This window comes from Ursus arctos, unplaced genomic scaffold (assembly GCF_023065955.2).
Source record: "Ursus arctos isolate Adak ecotype North America unplaced genomic scaffold, UrsArc2.0 scaffold_33, whole genome shotgun sequence".
Taxonomy (NCBI): Eukaryota; Metazoa; Chordata; class Mammalia; order Carnivora; family Ursidae; genus Ursus; species Ursus arctos.
Window position 1 is genome coordinate 28,498,803 of NW_026623019.1, and position 16,947 is coordinate 28,515,749.

The following is a 16,947-nucleotide window of genomic DNA, read 5'->3' on the forward strand; positions in this document are numbered from 1 at the left end:
ATGTGAGATGAAATGCCACAGAAAGTCGTGCTTAGATCTGAATCTAAGTCTCTCAATAAAAGGTTGCTTATTATCATGTGCAAAATAGTATACAGCAGATGATAGATTTAAATGCAAAACAGGTCTGGGTGATCCTTACGGAGAGTCGTGATGGGGGAGCTTCTCCAGGGTGTGGGTATGGAAGGGTCTCTCTCTATGTGTCCTTTGTATATTCCCTGATTTTTTAAAAAAAGATTTTATTTGAGAGAGAATGAGAGAGCAGAAGCGGTGAGTAAGGGGGATGTGGTGGGGGGAGGGAGAAGAGGGACAAGCAGGCACCAAGCTGAGTGCAGAAACAGAGGCCTGGCTCGATCCCAGGACCCTGAGATCATGATCTGAGCCAGGTCAGACACGTGACCCACTGAGCCACACAGGCGCCCCTGAGGGGTCCTTCTCAAAGGAGGTGGGGCTTGGTCCCCTGCTGCCACTGCAGGGTTTAGAGAAGGATGAGGAGTCTATAAAGACTGGATCTGGGGGAGGAAGGAAGGAAAAGGGAAGGTGCCCATTCAGAGCCAGTGCAGTCCCGGTTCACTCTTAGCCAGGCCTTAGCCCAGGCAGTTTGGAGACTTACTTAGATCAATACCAGTGAGATACTAGAGGTCATAGGCTTCATTTATTCAACCAGCAAAGCACTAGCCCAGGTGGCCATTTTTCCAGTTAATTCACAGGAACTGCTCAGCCAGGGTTGGTCAGTTGAAGGGAAGCTAATTCTTGGTAGAGCTGTCATGTGACAATTAGTTTGGAAAGTTCTGGGTTCTGAATCAGCTTGGGAGCCCTGCAGACCACTGATCCCTGAGGGTGCTCAACTGGTCCCGGGGAAGGCTCCACATCAGACAGCTAGTAGGGTGAATGCTGTGGGAGGATGGCCACAGTTGGGCTTCCCCTGGCCTTTCAGAGGGGCTTGTCAAGGGGCATCTGCACTGTGTTCTGGGTCAGGGGTTGAAACCTAGATGTGCGAAGGTGAGCTAGGATTTGGACTTTGCTGTTGGCTCAGGCACCTCCCCCAGGGCATCCACTGTCTCCCACAGACAACTCGGGGCTGGAGGATATGAGAAAGAGATGAGGGAGCCCTGGTTCAGGGCTGCAGGGCTTGATCTCAGGTGTCTGGGCAGGTGTCAGGTGTTCTGGGACCTCTCTCCCCAAGGAACCAACTCCATTCCTGTCCTGGCTCCCCCACTCAACATTAAGTTGTCTCTATAGCTTGGCTTTGGTAAATAGTGCTACCGAACATGGGCAGATATTTCTCTGAAATCTAGACTTGAATTCAAATGGATTTCTTATCCCAGAGTGGGATTGCTGGGTGTAATGGTAGTTCTTTTGTGAATTTTTTTGATGAAGTCCCATATTGTGTTTTCATAGTGACTGCATCAGTTTACATTCTCTGTGGGGTATTTGAAGGCTATATGAACCCTAAGACCTTCCTAAAGCCCTCTCTGACTCAGGTGGCTTTGCTAGGCAAATGATGAACCATGGGATCAAAAGTTTGAACTCTGATGAACTTATCACTCCTTTTCCTATGGTCTTCTGATAGCAAGATGTCAACAGCTCTTTCTGTTGTCATGCATTTCCCACGGTCTCTGAGAAAACAAAAAACAAAAGTGAAGAAAACATCCATATTTTCTCTAGGTCTCTGGAAGCTGGCCAGGAGAATAAAGCCGAAGGTTCACCCCGCTTCTGACCCTGTCGAAGGTACCGTGGAAATTCATTCATTAAGTTGATTCAAGAATAATTATTCTAGGGGCACCTGGGTGGTGTCCAACTCTTGATTTTGGCCCAGGTCATGATGTCATGGTCATGAGATTGAGCCCCGTGTTGGGCTCCATGCTGATTATGGAGCCTGCTTCAGATTCTCTCTCCCTTTCCCTATGCCCCTCCTCTGCTCACACTCTCTGTCTCTAAAAGAAAAAAGAAGAAGAAGAATCATTACACTAGTTTTTAGTGTCCCATACTTAAGACAAAAATGCCAAGCCATATTATTTTTGTTTCACGTGTGAAAATTTTAATTTAGCTGGTTACTCATCAGTTTATAACCACAGTAGTCAAATGGCATTTGCAACTCAAGTCTGTTCACATTTTATGGTAGGTATAGTGAAGCTAACGAATGGACATTAGTCTGTTATTAAATATTAGGAAAAATAGATCTTTTATTATTTTTAATGAATAGACATTATTACTTCGAATAGGTTTAGATTAAGATAATAACTGAGCAGATAATATAGAAAGTTTCCCTATCACCCTTCTCCCTTGGCGCACAATTTCCACAATCCTTAAAAGCTTCATCAGTGTGGAACATATGTCACGAATCACAAACCAGTGTAGCGATATTAATACTCATTGAAGGCCAGCATCGCTAGGAAGGTCTGCTCTGTGTTGTGCAGGAGTATGGGTTTTGACAAATGCATAAAATCGTGTATCCACCATGTACAGAGTTACTTCACTGCCTTGAAAATCCTGTGTTTAACCTATTCATGCCTTTGCCCTTTCTCTAGAAATCTTAACAACCGCTGACCTTTTGTCATCTCTATAGCTTTCCTTTCTCCAGAATGTCATCTAGTTGGAACCGTAAAGCATGTTGCTTTTCCAGACTGACTTCTTTCACTTTTATCTATACAGTTCACATTCGTTGATATCTTTTTGTGACTTGATAGCTCAATTATTTTTTTTAATCTCCTTTTTATTATTGTTTGAGAGAGAGAGTGAAAGTGTGTGGGGAGGGGCGGAGGAAGAGGGAGAGAGAATCTTCAGCAGCCTCCACGCTCAGCAGGGAACCCGTCTGACATGGGGCTGGATATCATGCCCCTGAGATCATGACCTGAGCCCAAATCAAGAGTTGGATGCTTAACTGAGTGAGCCAGCTATGTGCTCCAGTAGCTCAGCTCTGTTTATTACCAAATTGTATTGCATTGTAAGGGTGTATTGCCGGTTGTTTCTCCGTTCACCTAGTGTAGGACAGCTTAGTCGCCTCTAGATTTGGTGTTCATAAATCAAGCCGATAGAAGCACTCCTGGGCCAGTTTTCATGTGAACACATTTTTCAACTCAACCGGGTAAATACCTAGGAGTGAGATGGCTGGATGACACAGCAAGACTGTGTTTTGCTTTGTAAGATTTGATATTGGATTCACCAGTCAAACCATCTGGGGCCGGCTCTTCCTTTCTGGGAAATGTATTAACTATCAGTTAAATGTCTTTGATACATGCCTGTTCAGATCATCTATTTCCTTTCAGTGGGTTTTGGGTTTTGTGACTTTGAAGGAATTGGCCTCTTTCCTTTCAGGAATCCTAGAATTTTTCCATGTATTCCTTTAGAATCCTTTCAACGTGACGTCTCCTCTTTCATCTGATGTTAATGTGTGTCTTCCCTCTTTCTTCATGGCTAGTCAGGCTAGAGCTTTATCCATTTTACTGATATTTACAAAGAACCAGCTTTTGTCTTGGTTTGGTTGATTTTGTCTGAGAGTTTTTTGTGTTCCATTTCATTGGTATCTGCAATTATATGATTTTTTTTCTCTTACTTGCTTTATATGACATGACTCTTTTTTGCCTTGTTTTCTAAGGAGGAAGCCTATTCACTTTGAATCTTTCTTACTTTCCAACACGATGACATTCAGTAGTATAAATTCTCCCAAGCACTGCCTTTGCATACATTTTTTCAACGTATATTTTCATTTCGTTTAGTTCAAAATCTTTTCAAGTTTCTCTTGAAACTTCCTCTTTGACCATTTTTTAAAAATTTCCAGCTATTTGGGGATTTCCCAAGATTTCTTGCTGTGGTTGAGCTCTAGTTTAATTTCATAGAGGTCTGAGAGCAGCTGTTGTATTGCTTCTACTCTTTGAGATGTGTTGGGGTGTGTTTTATGGCCCAGCATCTGGTCTCTTGCTGAATGTTCCAGGTGAGCTGGAGAAACAGTATATTCTGCTAGAGAGTCTGTGCTCCAGGAAACCTGGATTCCCTGTGTTCCCTTTCCTGTCTCCTCAGGGCCATGGTTTGTCCTGTGTCCTCCCCTCTCCATGGATCCGAGAGTGGTTGATTTCTCAGTGTCTTCAGGCTTTTTCTTGTTCGTAGGGTGGACAGTGATTGCCATGATCCTTGCATGTGGAGCCCTCTACTTTTGTCTTCATGTGCCTTCAATCTCCCTTCTCCTGAAATGTGTCTTGACTTCAAGATATTTGGGCACACGCTGCTTCCATTCATATAACCAGGTCTCCAAAAACAGCTGAGAAGCCTGTGTCTAGATGTCAGCTTATGTAGCAAAACACACGTTTTCTTTGACGTTCCACCTTTTACATTGGCTGTTATCCTAAGTTAGAGGTTTACAGAAATATCAGCCATATGCTTTCGCTCAACGTGTTACCCTCCCAGAGGTATGGACTAGTGAAAATAGAGAATGTATGTGTTTTTACATATATCCATTGAGTATCCAGCCTTTCACACACAATGACAGACCAAGAAACCCATTGACAGAGATGGATAGATACACATGTACATAGGGAGTTAGTAACATAGAAAAAAGAAAAGGTAACGTTTTGAGATGAAGAGACATATGAATTTCTGTATGTAGACAATTGCATCCTTGTGCACATAGAGCTCCAGCTTTAGAAAAGCACGAGCCTCTATTCATGTGGTTGTGAGGTAATGCACAGGTTAGGTCCCCTGAGTCTGCATCCAGCGTGCTGTGCAAAGGCGAAGCTCTGGTCTTTCGCATGACTGGGCAACAGGTCTTAGCTTGAGGTGCTCACATGTAGGAGGAGGAAATTTCACAAGATGATAGAGTTTCACACGTTGTAGAACATGAGTATGTTAGGTACATAAGCTCTCTCTCCCACCAGTCAACTGGTGTTCGTCGTGTTGGACCAGATAGCTGTCAGGTCAGGCAACTAATTCATTCTGGAAGCATCATGCACATTATTTTGGGAAATGGCCACTTAGTGTGTCCTCAGGCAGTCAGCAAAAGCATTTCTGAGACCTTTATGTGACTCCTTAAACACCGGGTCTGGCTTAACATAAAGGAGTCCTTTTTAGACAAAGCAGGTGTGTGTCGTGGGGAAAGCACTGGCCTGGGAGCTTGGACAGCAGAGTTTGACTGCAGCTCTGAGTTTTGTGAAGTTATGCCACCTCAGACGAGACATTTCACCTCCAAGGAACCTTCCTGAGCATTTCCACGGCATGCTTTACTTACACTAACCATTCAACCCTCACCACCAATGCAGTACTTTGCTTGCTAAGGGCACTCTTCAGATGGAGAAACTGAGGCACAGAGCTGAATGCACCCAAGCACACAAGCTCTTAAGTGGAAATGCCAAAATATGCACCCAGATGGCTGGGCCCATGCTGCTACTCTGAGATACTGAACTGCACTTCCCACACTGACAAGCATAGCTCTGAGCCATGGGTTCAACAGAAACCATGCAGGATCTTTCCAAGGCCTGTGTATATATCTGAACTGCATGAGTCTACAGAGATCCCAAGTACTGTCTACCATTATGAGGTGGCCTCAGTGGTCACATGGAGGGCAGACTTAGGCATAGCCCTTAGTGTGAAAAGCACACAGAAGGTCCAAACTGTCTGTCCAGCTCACAGATTTTGAGACTGGGAGGCACAACATTGAAAAACCTGGTAAATCTCTCTCAGTGTTGGGTCACTTCTCAGCGGCTGGCCCCAAACGGGAATCAAGAGATAGTTTAGTGCTCTTTGATTGCATGATCCCCCTGAGCCCCAGAAAGCCTCCAGTACTGGCAATGACACACCCAAGCAACAAGGACAAATAAGAACTCCAAGTAACATTTGGTTACTAACCCAGGGTCCACTCTTTTTCCTGCACCTCTCTTACAGAGATGGGGTAGAGGACGTCAGGAGGAACCCAGGCTTCCCACTGTAAAGGACCATCCCATTAGTGGATGACTACTGCTAGCACGGAGAGCCACCCGACTCAGTGAACACATACATGAGACACACACTGGACAGAAAAATACCATAAGATTAATGATGTTATTTTTATTTATTTCATATTTTTAAATTTTTGGACTATCTTCTGTCTTTAGGGTGTCTTTATTTTTCATCATTATTTTTGAATGGAAGTAGTTGAGTTGACACACCATATTCCGTTCGTTTCAGGTGTACCTTTGCCTTCAATGGCAAAGCCAGGACTCTGTTTCTCCCTTCTTTGCTGCTTCTGTTCTCTGCATCTCCTTCCATGAAGAAGGGGGCTCACCAATAGCCAACTGCAGGCTTTTCTTTTTTAATGTAAATTCAAATTAGGTAACATATACTGTATTAGTAGTTTCAGGGGTAGAACTTAGTGGTTCATCTGTTGCGGTAACAGCCAATTGTCATTCCATCAAGTGCCCTCCTTAAGGCCCATCACCCAATTACCCCATCCCCCCACTTCAGCAGCCTCAGTGTGTTCTCTAGATATATGGGAATATTACTCAACTGTTGAAGGACTCAAATCTTGTCATTGGCAAGTGCATGCTGTTAAACCAACCACATCCCTCACCAACCCCCCCTTCAGCAGCCCTCAGTTTGTAATATAGATACACTGTAAATTACTCAACCATCAGAAGGAATCAAATCTTGCCATTGGCAACTGCATGCTGTTTAACCAACCACATCCATCTCCACTGTTCTGTCGTTCAAGTCAAGCAGAGCTCTCTGAGTCATTCATGAGATAGAGCACCGTGGCGGGAAGGTACTCTGTGTCCTCTAGTCTGTCTCCCATTCGGATGGCCAGTTGGAGGAGCTTCGTCCTGGCAGAACAAATAGAGAGACTTCGCTATGGGCAGAGGGAGGGGTGGCGCTCCCTCACGACACCACAGTGTGCAACCAGGCGACCTCTTTGTAGACTAACTGACTCACATCGATCAGGTTGCCTTAAGCTAGAAAGTCAAAAGTCTGTTTCTCCTTCGTTTTCTCATCCTCTTGTTTGCTTTTCCTCACCCACCAAGAATGGCCCAGCAGCAGCTCAGCCCATGCTTCTTAACCAGTCACTCCCATACAGTCTTGTCCCGTGTCCATATCAACAGTGATCACAGAGTAATTCCCAAGTAGGACCAACAATGGACTGACACTTACTCTGTGTCCTTTCAGAGTCTACCAAGGAGGACCTTGGCAAGAAAGCACCATGGCCAAACACATCGAGGGTAAGCTTGGCTGTCTTTGCCTGAGAAAGAAATGTTTCTTACTTGAGTTTCGTCTTTTTGAAGTGAGTTCAGCTATGACAACATGACAGTGTAGTTTTTAGACGTGAGGTACCATTTTCTTGGGGTGTTGGGAGGGGAGGTTGTAAACTGTGGTAGGGGACCTTTTACTCAGAAGCGGTTTTTCCTCCCTGAATTAAGAGTTTTGTAATTGTGCTTCAGGGAATTTGAAAGATCCATCCCCCAGGAAAAGCTCATGCCTTTTCCATGGGTGCACACTGTGCTTCCTTTCCGGGCCTTTGTCTTTCCTGCTGTTTCTCATTTGGTTTTCAATAGTCACCAAGAGAACCGGTGATGACACAGTATGCATATGACCTGACTCTCAGGGTGTGTTCTTTTCTGTAAATGCAGGTGGCCCCAGAACCATATGGAGGTGGTACGTATTCTGGAATCAGTCCCTTGCTGAGGAAAAACTCTAGATGGTAAGGCAGGTTGGGGGGATGTCCTCACTGTCCTCAGTCTGGAGAGCCATCTGATTCCAGGTTCCTGGTAGGACTGAGGCTTGGGAGTGTGGGGAAAAGCAGACTCCACGTGAGAAACTATGTGCATGTGTCTCCAGTCCTAGAAAACCAATGCATTCCCCCTGGGTGGTGTGGGTGTGTGTGCATGAGGCTTGGGGGTTAGGTGTCTTGTGTAGTGTGATTGTGAGTGTGTGTGTGTGTGTGTGAGAGAGAGAGAGAGAGAGAGAGCAAGAGAAAGAGAGACAAAGACAGAGAAAGAGAGAGAGAAGACAGAAACATAGAGACAGAGAGAGAGAGAGAGAGAGAAAGGTGTTTCTCCAGGAGATATGTCAGACAGATACTGCATGATGTCACCCTTCTCCAAAGCCATGTTATCACACTGCGCACTTTAGAGCCTTACTGCAGTGGGTGGCCCAGCAGGGGCTCTTCAGTCCATGCTTGGAAACCAGCTGGCTCCATACACCCCAGCCTCGTGTCCATATCCAGCAACATTCCATGAATATTCTTGAGCAACAAGAGGAATGTGCTGACGGGTACTCTGTGTCCTAGATGCCTTGGAGGAAGACATGGATCCCATCAAAGGAGACAGCGCCGGAGGCACACCTCTCGCCTTGGTAAGCTAGAAGTTCTTTGTCCGAGGAACAGATGTTGCTTTCTTGGTTTCTTTCCAATCAAATTCAGATGAAAATCAGACAGTGTATATTTGAGATTATACATATAGATCTCATACAATTTTCCTTTTTGGGAGAGCATGGAGTGGTTGTCTCTGCCAACCGTTAGCTGATCGAGAGGACATTTACCATTGGCGACACCAAACCTGGTTCTAAACGCTGTGGTAGGATCCTGTCCCTCAGTAACACTTTCTCCTGCTTGGATGAAGCATTTTGTAGTCACCGTCCTGAATGGACTGGACAGACATGTCTCCCAGGAAAAACAACTTCCTAAGGCATCCAGTTCACTTACTTTGGGGTCGTTGGACTCAACCACTGTGTTCCATCTGGGTTCCTAAAGTCATTGAGGGAAATAAAGCTCACACAGACAGACAGTGTGTAGCATGACCTTAGCCTCACGGTGTCGTCTTTTCTGTCCCTGCAGGTGACACCTTCAACCACCAGCGAGAGCGGTACGTATTCTGGAATCAGCGTCTTCCTGAGATAAAACTCTAGATGTTAATGCAGGTGGGGCATCTTTGCAATCCTCCATCTGGCGAGCCACCCTGATTGGGTTGTGGGGGTGTGGTGGACCGGAGATTTCCCAGGTGAAAAAGTGTGTCCATGTGTCTACAGTCCTAGGAAGCCATTGTATTCCCTGTGTGTGGTGTGGGTGTGTGTGCATGAGGCTTGGTGTTGGGGTGTCTTTTGTGGCTCTATGTGGTGTGATTGCGAGTGTGTGATTGTGTGGGAGACAGGGAGACACAGACACAGACAGAGAGATGCACAGAGGGAGAGGGAGAGATGGAAAGAGTGAGAGAGAGATTGCATATGTCTCCAGGAGGTGTATCCCACTGCCACTGCACAATTCCCATTGTCCACATTCTCAAAAAAAAAAAAAAAAGAAAGAAAGAAAGAAAGAAAGAAAGAAAAGAAAAGAGAAGAAAAGACAAGGCGAGATAAAGAAATCTCATCACAGCGCACACATTATAGCCCTATTACCGCGGGAGGCCCAGCGGGGCGTTCAGCTCATGCCTGGGAACCAAATGCCTCCATATGCTCTAACCCCATTCATAGAGAGCAATACTCCTCGAGGCATTCTTTTTTTTTTTTTTTTTAAGATTTTATTTATTTGAGAGAGAGTGAGTGAGAGCACAAACAGGTGAGAGGGGCAGACCCTTGCTGAGCAGGAAGCCCCATCCGGGACTCGATCCCAGGACCCTGCGGTCCTGACTTGAGCTGAAGGCAGATGGTTCACCAACTGAGCCACTCAGGCGCCCCTCCCCGCATCTTTCTTGAGCAGCAGCACCAATACGCTGACAGGTACTCTGTGTCCTTCTAGATGTGACTGATGATGGCGCTGTCTGGTCCTGGCTGTATCAGAGGATCACAGAGGAGGAAGGCCTGCCTCTTGCCAAGGTGAGCTCGCCTGTCTATCCCCGAGGAACAAATGTTGCTTTCTGGGTTTCTTTCCAATCAAATTCAGATGAAATTCAGATAGTATACTCTGTGTTGGCGAATTGAACATAATACTAAAACAAAAATCATTTTCCTAATGTCAACTGCTTGTATATGGAAATGAAATTATTTTTGTATACCGATTTTATGTAAAAAGCTATATATACTTTTGAGATTCTACATATGTAATTTCCCTGGTGGGGAGAGTGTTGAGTGGTTGTCTCTGCCAACCGTTAGCTGATTCGAGAGGACATTTACCATTGGTGACACCAAACGTGGTTCTAAACGCTGTGGTAGGATCCTGTCCCTCAGTAGCACTTTCTCCTGCTTGGGTGAAGCATTTTGTAGTCACCGTCCTGAATGGACTGGACAGACATGTCCCCCAGGAAAAACAACTTCCTAAGGCATCCAGTTCACTTACTTTGGGGTTGTTGGACTCAACCACTGTGTTCCATCTGGGTTCCTAAAGTCATTGAGGGAAATAAAGCTCACACAGACAGACAGTGTGTAGCATGACCTGAGCCTCATGGTGTCCTCTTTTCTGTACCTGCAGGGCACAGGAGCATCCGGTGAATGCGGTACGTATTCTGGAATCAGCCTCTTCCTGAGACAAAACTCTAGATGTTAATGCAGGTGGGGCATCCTTGCAATCCTCAGTCTGGCGAGCCGCCCTGATTGGGTTGTGGGGGTGTGGTGGACAGGAGATTTCCCAAGTGAAAAAGTGTGTCCATGTGTCTACAGTCCTAGGAAGCCATTGTATTCCCTGTGTGTGGTGTGGGTGTGTGTGCGTGAGGCTTGGTGTTGGGGTGTCTTTTGTGGCTCTATGTGGTATGATTGTGAGTGTGTGTGTGTGAGAGATAGAGAGAGGGACAAAGACAGATAGAAAGACAGAGAGACATAGAGAGACAAAGACAGAGAAAGAGAGAGATGACCGAGAAAGAGAGAGAGACAGAGAGGGGGAGAGAGAGAGAGAAAGGTGTTTCTCCAGGAGATATGTCAGACAGATACTGCATGATGTCACCCTTCTCCAAAGCCATGTTATCACACTGCGCACTTTAGAGCCTTACTGCAGTGGGTGGCCCAGCAGGGGCACTTCAGTCCATGCTTCAAAACCAGCTGGCTCCATACACCCCAGCCTCGTGTCCATATCCAGCAACATTCCATGAATATTCTTGAGCAACAAGAGGAATGTGCTGACGGGTACTCTGTGTCCTAGATGCCTTGGAGGAAGACATGGATCCCATCAAAGGAGACAGCGCCGGAGGCACAACTCCCGCCATGGTGAGCTAGAAGTTCTTTGTCCGAGGAACAGATGTTGCTTTCTTGGTTTCTTTACAATCAAATTCAGATGAAAATCAGACAGTATACTCTGTGAGGCAAATTGAACATAATACTGAAACAAAAATCATTTTCCTAATGTCAACTGCTTGTATATGGAAATGAAAATATTTTTATATACAGATTTTATGTAAAAAGCTATATATACTTTTGAGATTCTACATATGTAATTTCCCTGGTGGGGAGAGCGTTGAGTGGTTGTCTCTGCCAACCGTTAGCTGATTCGAGAGGACATTTAGCATTGGCGACACCAAACGTGGTTCTAAACGCTGTGGTAGGATCCTGTCCCTCAGTAGCACTTTCTCCTGCTTGGATGAAGCATTTTGTAGTCACCGTCCTGAATGGACTGGACAGACATGTCCCCCAGGAAAAACAACTTCCTAAGGCATCCCCAGTTCACTTACTTTGGGGTCGTTGGACTCAACCACTGTGTTCCATCTGAGTTCCTAAAGTCATTGAGGGAAATAAAGCTCACACAGACAGACAGTGTGTAGCATGACCTGAGCCTCACGGTGTCCTCTTTTCTGTACCTGCAGGGCACAGGAGCATCCGGTGAATGCGGTACGTATTCTGGAATCAGCCTCTTCCTGAGACAAAACTCTAGATGTTAATGCAGGTGGGGCATCCTTGCAATCCTCAGTCTGGCGAGCCGCCCTGATTGGGTTGTGGGGGTGTGGTGGACAGGAGATTTCCCAGGTGAAAAAGTGTGTCCATGTGTCTACAGTCCTAGGAAGCCATTGTATTCCCTGTGTGTGGTGTGGGTGTGTGTGTGTGAGGCTTGGTGTTGGGGTGTCTTTTGTGGCTCTATGTGGTGTGATTGTGAGTGTGTGTGTGTGAGAGATAGAGAGAGGGACAAAGACAGATAGAAAGACAGAGAGACATAGACAGAGAGACAAAGACAGAGAAAGAGAGAGAAGACCGAGAAAGAGACAGAGAGGGGGAGAGAGAGAGAGAATGGTGTTTCTCCAGGAGATATGTCAGACAGATACTGCATGATGTCACCCTTCTCCAAAGCCATGTTATCACACTGCGCACTTTAGAGCCTTACTGCAGTGGGTGGCCCAGCAGGGGCACTTCAGTCCATGCTTCAAAACCAGCTGGCTCCATACACCCCAGCCTCATGTCCATATCCAGCAACATTCCATGAATATTCTTGAGCAACAAGAGGAATGTGCTGACGGGTACTCTGTGTCCTAGATGCCTTGGAGGAAGACATGGATCCCATCAAAGGAGACAGCGCCGGAGGCACACCTCTCGCCTTGGTGAGCTAGAAGTTCTTTGTCCGAGGAACAGATGTTGCTTTCTTGGTTTCTTTCCAATCAAATTCAGATGAAAATCAGACAATGTATATTTGGGATTATACATATAGATCTCATATAATTTTTCTTTTTGGGAGAGCATGGAGTGGTTGTCTCTGCCAACCGTTAGCTGATTGAGAGGACATTTACCATTGGCGACACCAAACGTGGTTCTAAACGCTGTGGTAGGATCCTGTCCCTCAGTAACACTTTCTCCTGCTTGGATGAAGCATTTTGTAGTCACCGTCCTGAATGGACTGGACAGACATGTCTCCCAGGAAAAACAACTTCCTAAGGCATCCGGTTCACTTACTTTGGGGTCATTGGACTCAACCACTGTGTTCCATCTGGGTTCCTAAAGTCATTGAGGGAAATAAAGCTCATTCAGCCAGACAGTGTGTAGCATGACCTGAGCCTCACAGTATCCTCTTTTCTGTACCTGCAGGTGACACCATCAACCACCACCAGCGAGAGCGGTACGTATTCTGGTATCAGCCTCTTCCTTAGATAAAACTCTAGATGTTAATGCAGGTGGGGCATCTTTGCAATCCTCCGTCTGGCGAGCCACCCTGATTGGGTTGTGGGGGTGTGGTGGACCGGAGATTTCCCAGGTGAAAAAGTGTGTCCATGTGTCTACAGTCCTAGGAAGCCATTGTATTCCCTGTGTGTGGTGTGGGTGTGTGTGCATGAGGCTTGGTGTTGGGGTGTCTTTTGTGGCTCTATGTGGTGTGATTGTGAGTGTGTGATTGTGTGGGAGACAGGGAGACACAGACACAGACAGAGAGATGCACAGAGGGAGAGGGAGAGATGGAAAGAGTGAGAGAGAGATTGCATATGTCTCCAGGAGGTGTATCCCACTGCCACTGCACAATTCCCATTGCCCACATTCTCAACCAAAAAAAAAAAAAAAGAAAGAAAGAAAAGAAAAGAGACGAAAAGACAAGGCGAGATAAAGAAATCTCATCACAGCGCACACATTATAGCCCTATTAACGCGGGAGGCCCAGCAGGGCGTTCAGCTCATGCCTGGGAACCAAATGCCTCCATATGCTCTAACCCCATTCATAGAGAGCAATACTCCTCGAGGCATTCTTTTTTTTTTTTTTTTAAGATTTTATTTATTTGAGAGAGAGTGAGAGCACAAACAGGTGAGAGGGGCAGAGGGAGAGAGAAAAGCAGACCCTTGCTGAGCAGGAAGCCCCATCCGGGACTCGATCCCAGGACCCTGCGGTGTTGACTTGAGCTGAAGGCAGATGGTTCACCAACTGAGCCACTCAGGCGCCCCTCCCCGCATCTTTCTTGAGCAGCAGCACCAATACGCTGACAGGTACTCTGTGTCCTTCTAGATGTGACTGATGATGGCGCTGTCTGGTCCTGGCTGTATCAGAGGATCACAGAGGAGGAAGGCCTGCCTCTTGCCAAGGTGAGCTCGCCTGTCTATCCCCGAGGAACAAATGTTGCTTTCTGGGTTTCTTTCCAATCAAATTCAGATGAAATTCAGATAGTATACTCTGTGTTGGCGAATTGAACATAATACTAAAACAAAAATCATTTTCCTAATGTCAACTGCTTGTATATGGAAATGAAAATATTTTTATATACAGATTTTATGTAAAAAGCTATATATACTTTTGAGATTCTACATATGTAATTTCCCTGGTGGGGAGAGCGTTGAGTGGTTGTCCCTGCCCACCGTTAGCTGATTCGAGAGGACATTTAGCATTGGCGACACCAAACGTGGTTCTAAACGCTGTGGTAGGATCCTGTCCCTCAGTAACACTTTCTCCTGCTTGGATGAAGCATTTTGTAGTCACCGTCCTGAATGGACTGGACAGACATGTCCCCCAGGAAAAACAACTTCCTAAGGCATCCAGTTCACTTACTTTGGGGTTGTTGGACTCAACCACTGTGTTCCATCTGAGTTCCTAAAGTCATTGAGGGAAATAAAGCTCACACAGACAGACAGTGTGTAGCATGACCTGAGCCTCACGGTGTCCTCTTTTCTGTACCTGCAGGGCACAGGAGCATCCGGTGAATGCGGTACGTATTCTGGAATCAGCCTCTTCCTGAGACAAAACTCTAGATGTTAATGCAGGTGGGGCATCCTTGCAATCCTCAGTCTGGCGAGCCGCCCTGATTGGGTTGTGGGGGTGTGGTGGACAGGAGATTTCCCAGGTGAAAAAGTGTGTCCATGTGTCTACAGTCCTAGGAAGCCATTGTATTCCCTGTGTGTGGTGTGGGTGTGTGTGTGTGAGGCTTGGTGTTGGGGTGTCTTTTGTGGCTCTATGTGGTGTGATTGTGAGTGTGTGTGTGTGAGAGATAGAGAGAGGGACAAAGACAGATAGAAAGACAGAGAGACATAGACAGAGAGACAAAGACAGAGAAAGAGAGAGATGACCGAGAAAGAGAGACAGGGGGGGAGAGAGAGAGAAAGGTGTTTCTCCAGGAGATATGTCAGACAGATACTGCATGATGTCACCCTTCTCCAAAGCCATATTATCACACTGCGCACTTTAGAGCCTTACTGCAGTGGGTGGCCCAGCAGGGGCACTTCAGTCCATGCTTCAAAACCAGCTGGCTCCATACACCCCAGCCTCGTGTCCATATCCAGCAACATTCCATGAATATTCTTGAGCAACAAGAGGAATGTGCTGACGGGTACTCTGTGTCCTAGATGCCTTGGAGGAAGACATGGATCCCATCAAAGGAGACAGCGCCGGAGGCACAACTCCCGCCATGGTGAGCTAGAAGTTCTTTGTCCGAGGAACAGATGTTGCTTTCTTGGTTTCTTTACAATCAAATTCAGATGAAAATCAGACAGTATACTCTGTGAGGCAAATTGAACATAATACTAAAACAAAAATCATTTTCCTAATGTCAACTGCTTGTATATGGAAATGAAAATATTTTTATATACAGATTTTATGTAAAAAGCTATATATATTTTTGAGATTCTACATATGTAATTTCCCTGGTGGGGAGAGCGTTGAGTGGTTGTCTCTGCCCACCGTTAGCTGATTCGAGAGGACATTTAGCATTGGCGACACCAAACGTGGTTCTAAACGCTGTGGTAGGATCCTGTCCCTCAGTAGCACTTTCTCCTGCTTGGATGAAGCATTTTGTAGTCACCGTCCTGAATGGACTGGACAGACATGTCCCCCAGGAAAAACAACTTCCTAAGGCATCCCCAGTTCACTTACTTTGGGGTCGTTGGACTCAACCACTGTGTTCCATCTGAGTTCCTAAAGTCATTGAGGGAAATAAAGCTCACACAGACAGACAGTGTGTAGCATGACCTGAGCCTCACGGTGTCCTCTTTTCTGTACCTGCAGGGCACAGGAGCATCCGGTGAATGCGGTACGTATTCTGGAATCAGCCTCTTCCTGAGACAAAACTCTAGATGTTAATGCAGGTGGGGCATCCTTGCAATCCTCAGTCTGGCGAGCCGCCCTGATTGGGTTGTGGGGGTGTGGTGGACAGGAGATTTCCCAGGTGAAAAAGTGTGTCCATGTGTCTACAGTCCTAGGAAGCCATTGTATTCCCTGTGTGTGGTGTGGGTGTGTGTGTGTGAGGCTTGGTGTTGGGGTGTCTTTTGTGGCTCTATGTGGTGTGATTGTGAGTGTGTGTGTGTGAGAGATAGAGAGAGGGACAAAGACAGATAGAAAGACAGAGAGACATAGACAGAGAGACAAAGACAGAGAAAGAGAGAGATGACCGAGAAAGAGAGGGGGAGAGAGAGAGAGAAAGGTGTTTCTCCAGGAGATATGTCAGACAGATACTGCATGATGTCACCCTTCTCCAAAGCCATGTTATCACACTGCGCACTTTAGAGCCTTACTGCAGTGGGTGGCCCAGCAGGGGCACTTCAGTCCATGCTTCAAAACCAGCTGGCTCCATACACCCCAGCCTCGTGTCCATATCCAGCAACATTCCATGAATATTCTTGCGCAACAAGAGGAATGTGCTGACGGGTACTCTGTGTCCTAGATGCCTTGGAGGAAGACATGGATCCCATCAAAGGAGACAGCGCCGGAGGCACAACTCCCGCCATGGTGAGCTAGAAGTTCTTTGTCCAAGGAACAGATGTTGCTTTCTTGGTTTCTTTACAATCAAATTCAGATGAAAATCAGACAGTATACTCTGTGAGGCAAATTGAACATAATACTAAAACAAAAATCATTTTCCTAATGTCAACTGCTTGTATATGGAAATGAAAATATTTTTATATACAGATTTTATGTAAAAAGCTATATATATTTTTGAGATTCTACATATGTAATTTCCCTGGTGGGGAGAGCGTTGAGTGGTTGTCTCTGCCCACCGTTAGCTGATTCGAGAGGACATTTAGCATTGGCGACACCAAACGTGGTTCTAAACGCTGTGGTAGGATCCTGTCCCTCAGTAGCACTTTCTCCTGCTTGGATGAAGCATTTTGTAGTCACCGTCCTGAATGGACTGGACAGACATGTCCCCCAGGAAAAACAACTTCCTAAGGCATCCCCAGTTCA

The 16,947-nt window shown here is 46.0% G+C and overlaps 1 protein-coding gene across 6 annotated transcripts in view; it reads left to right on the forward strand.

Moving 5' to 3' along the window:
• LOC113249954 (uncharacterized) overlaps positions 1-16,947 on the forward strand; it is an 89,280-nt gene that overhangs the window by 66,826 nt on the left and 5,507 nt on the right. For 5 of the 6 annotated variants that reach the window (XM_057305558.1, XM_057305557.1, XM_057305554.1 and 2 more), the window contains 16 exons: positions 1,666-1,728; positions 7,126-7,178; positions 7,587-7,611; positions 8,246-8,310; positions 8,792-8,819; positions 9,689-9,765; positions 10,358-10,382; positions 11,021-11,085; positions 11,679-11,703; positions 12,340-12,404; positions 12,886-12,916; positions 13,786-13,862; positions 14,455-14,479; positions 15,114-15,178; positions 15,772-15,796; positions 16,427-16,491. In XM_057305558.1, the coding sequence (XP_057161541.1) occupies positions 1,666-1,728; positions 7,126-7,178; positions 7,587-7,611; positions 8,246-8,310; positions 8,792-8,819; positions 9,689-9,765; positions 10,358-10,382; positions 11,021-11,085; positions 11,679-11,703; positions 12,340-12,404; positions 12,886-12,916; positions 13,786-13,862; positions 14,455-14,479; positions 15,114-15,178; positions 15,772-15,796; positions 16,427-16,491 (779 nt within the window). Of the gene's footprint in view, positions 1-1,665; positions 1,729-7,125; positions 7,179-7,586; positions 8,311-8,791; positions 8,820-9,688; positions 9,766-10,357; positions 10,383-11,020; positions 11,086-11,678; positions 11,704-12,339; positions 12,405-12,885; positions 12,917-13,785; positions 13,863-14,454; positions 14,480-15,113; positions 15,179-15,771; positions 15,797-16,426; positions 16,492-16,947 lie in introns of all 6 variants that reach the window. The other variant, XM_057305559.1, reaches the window with a different exon arrangement.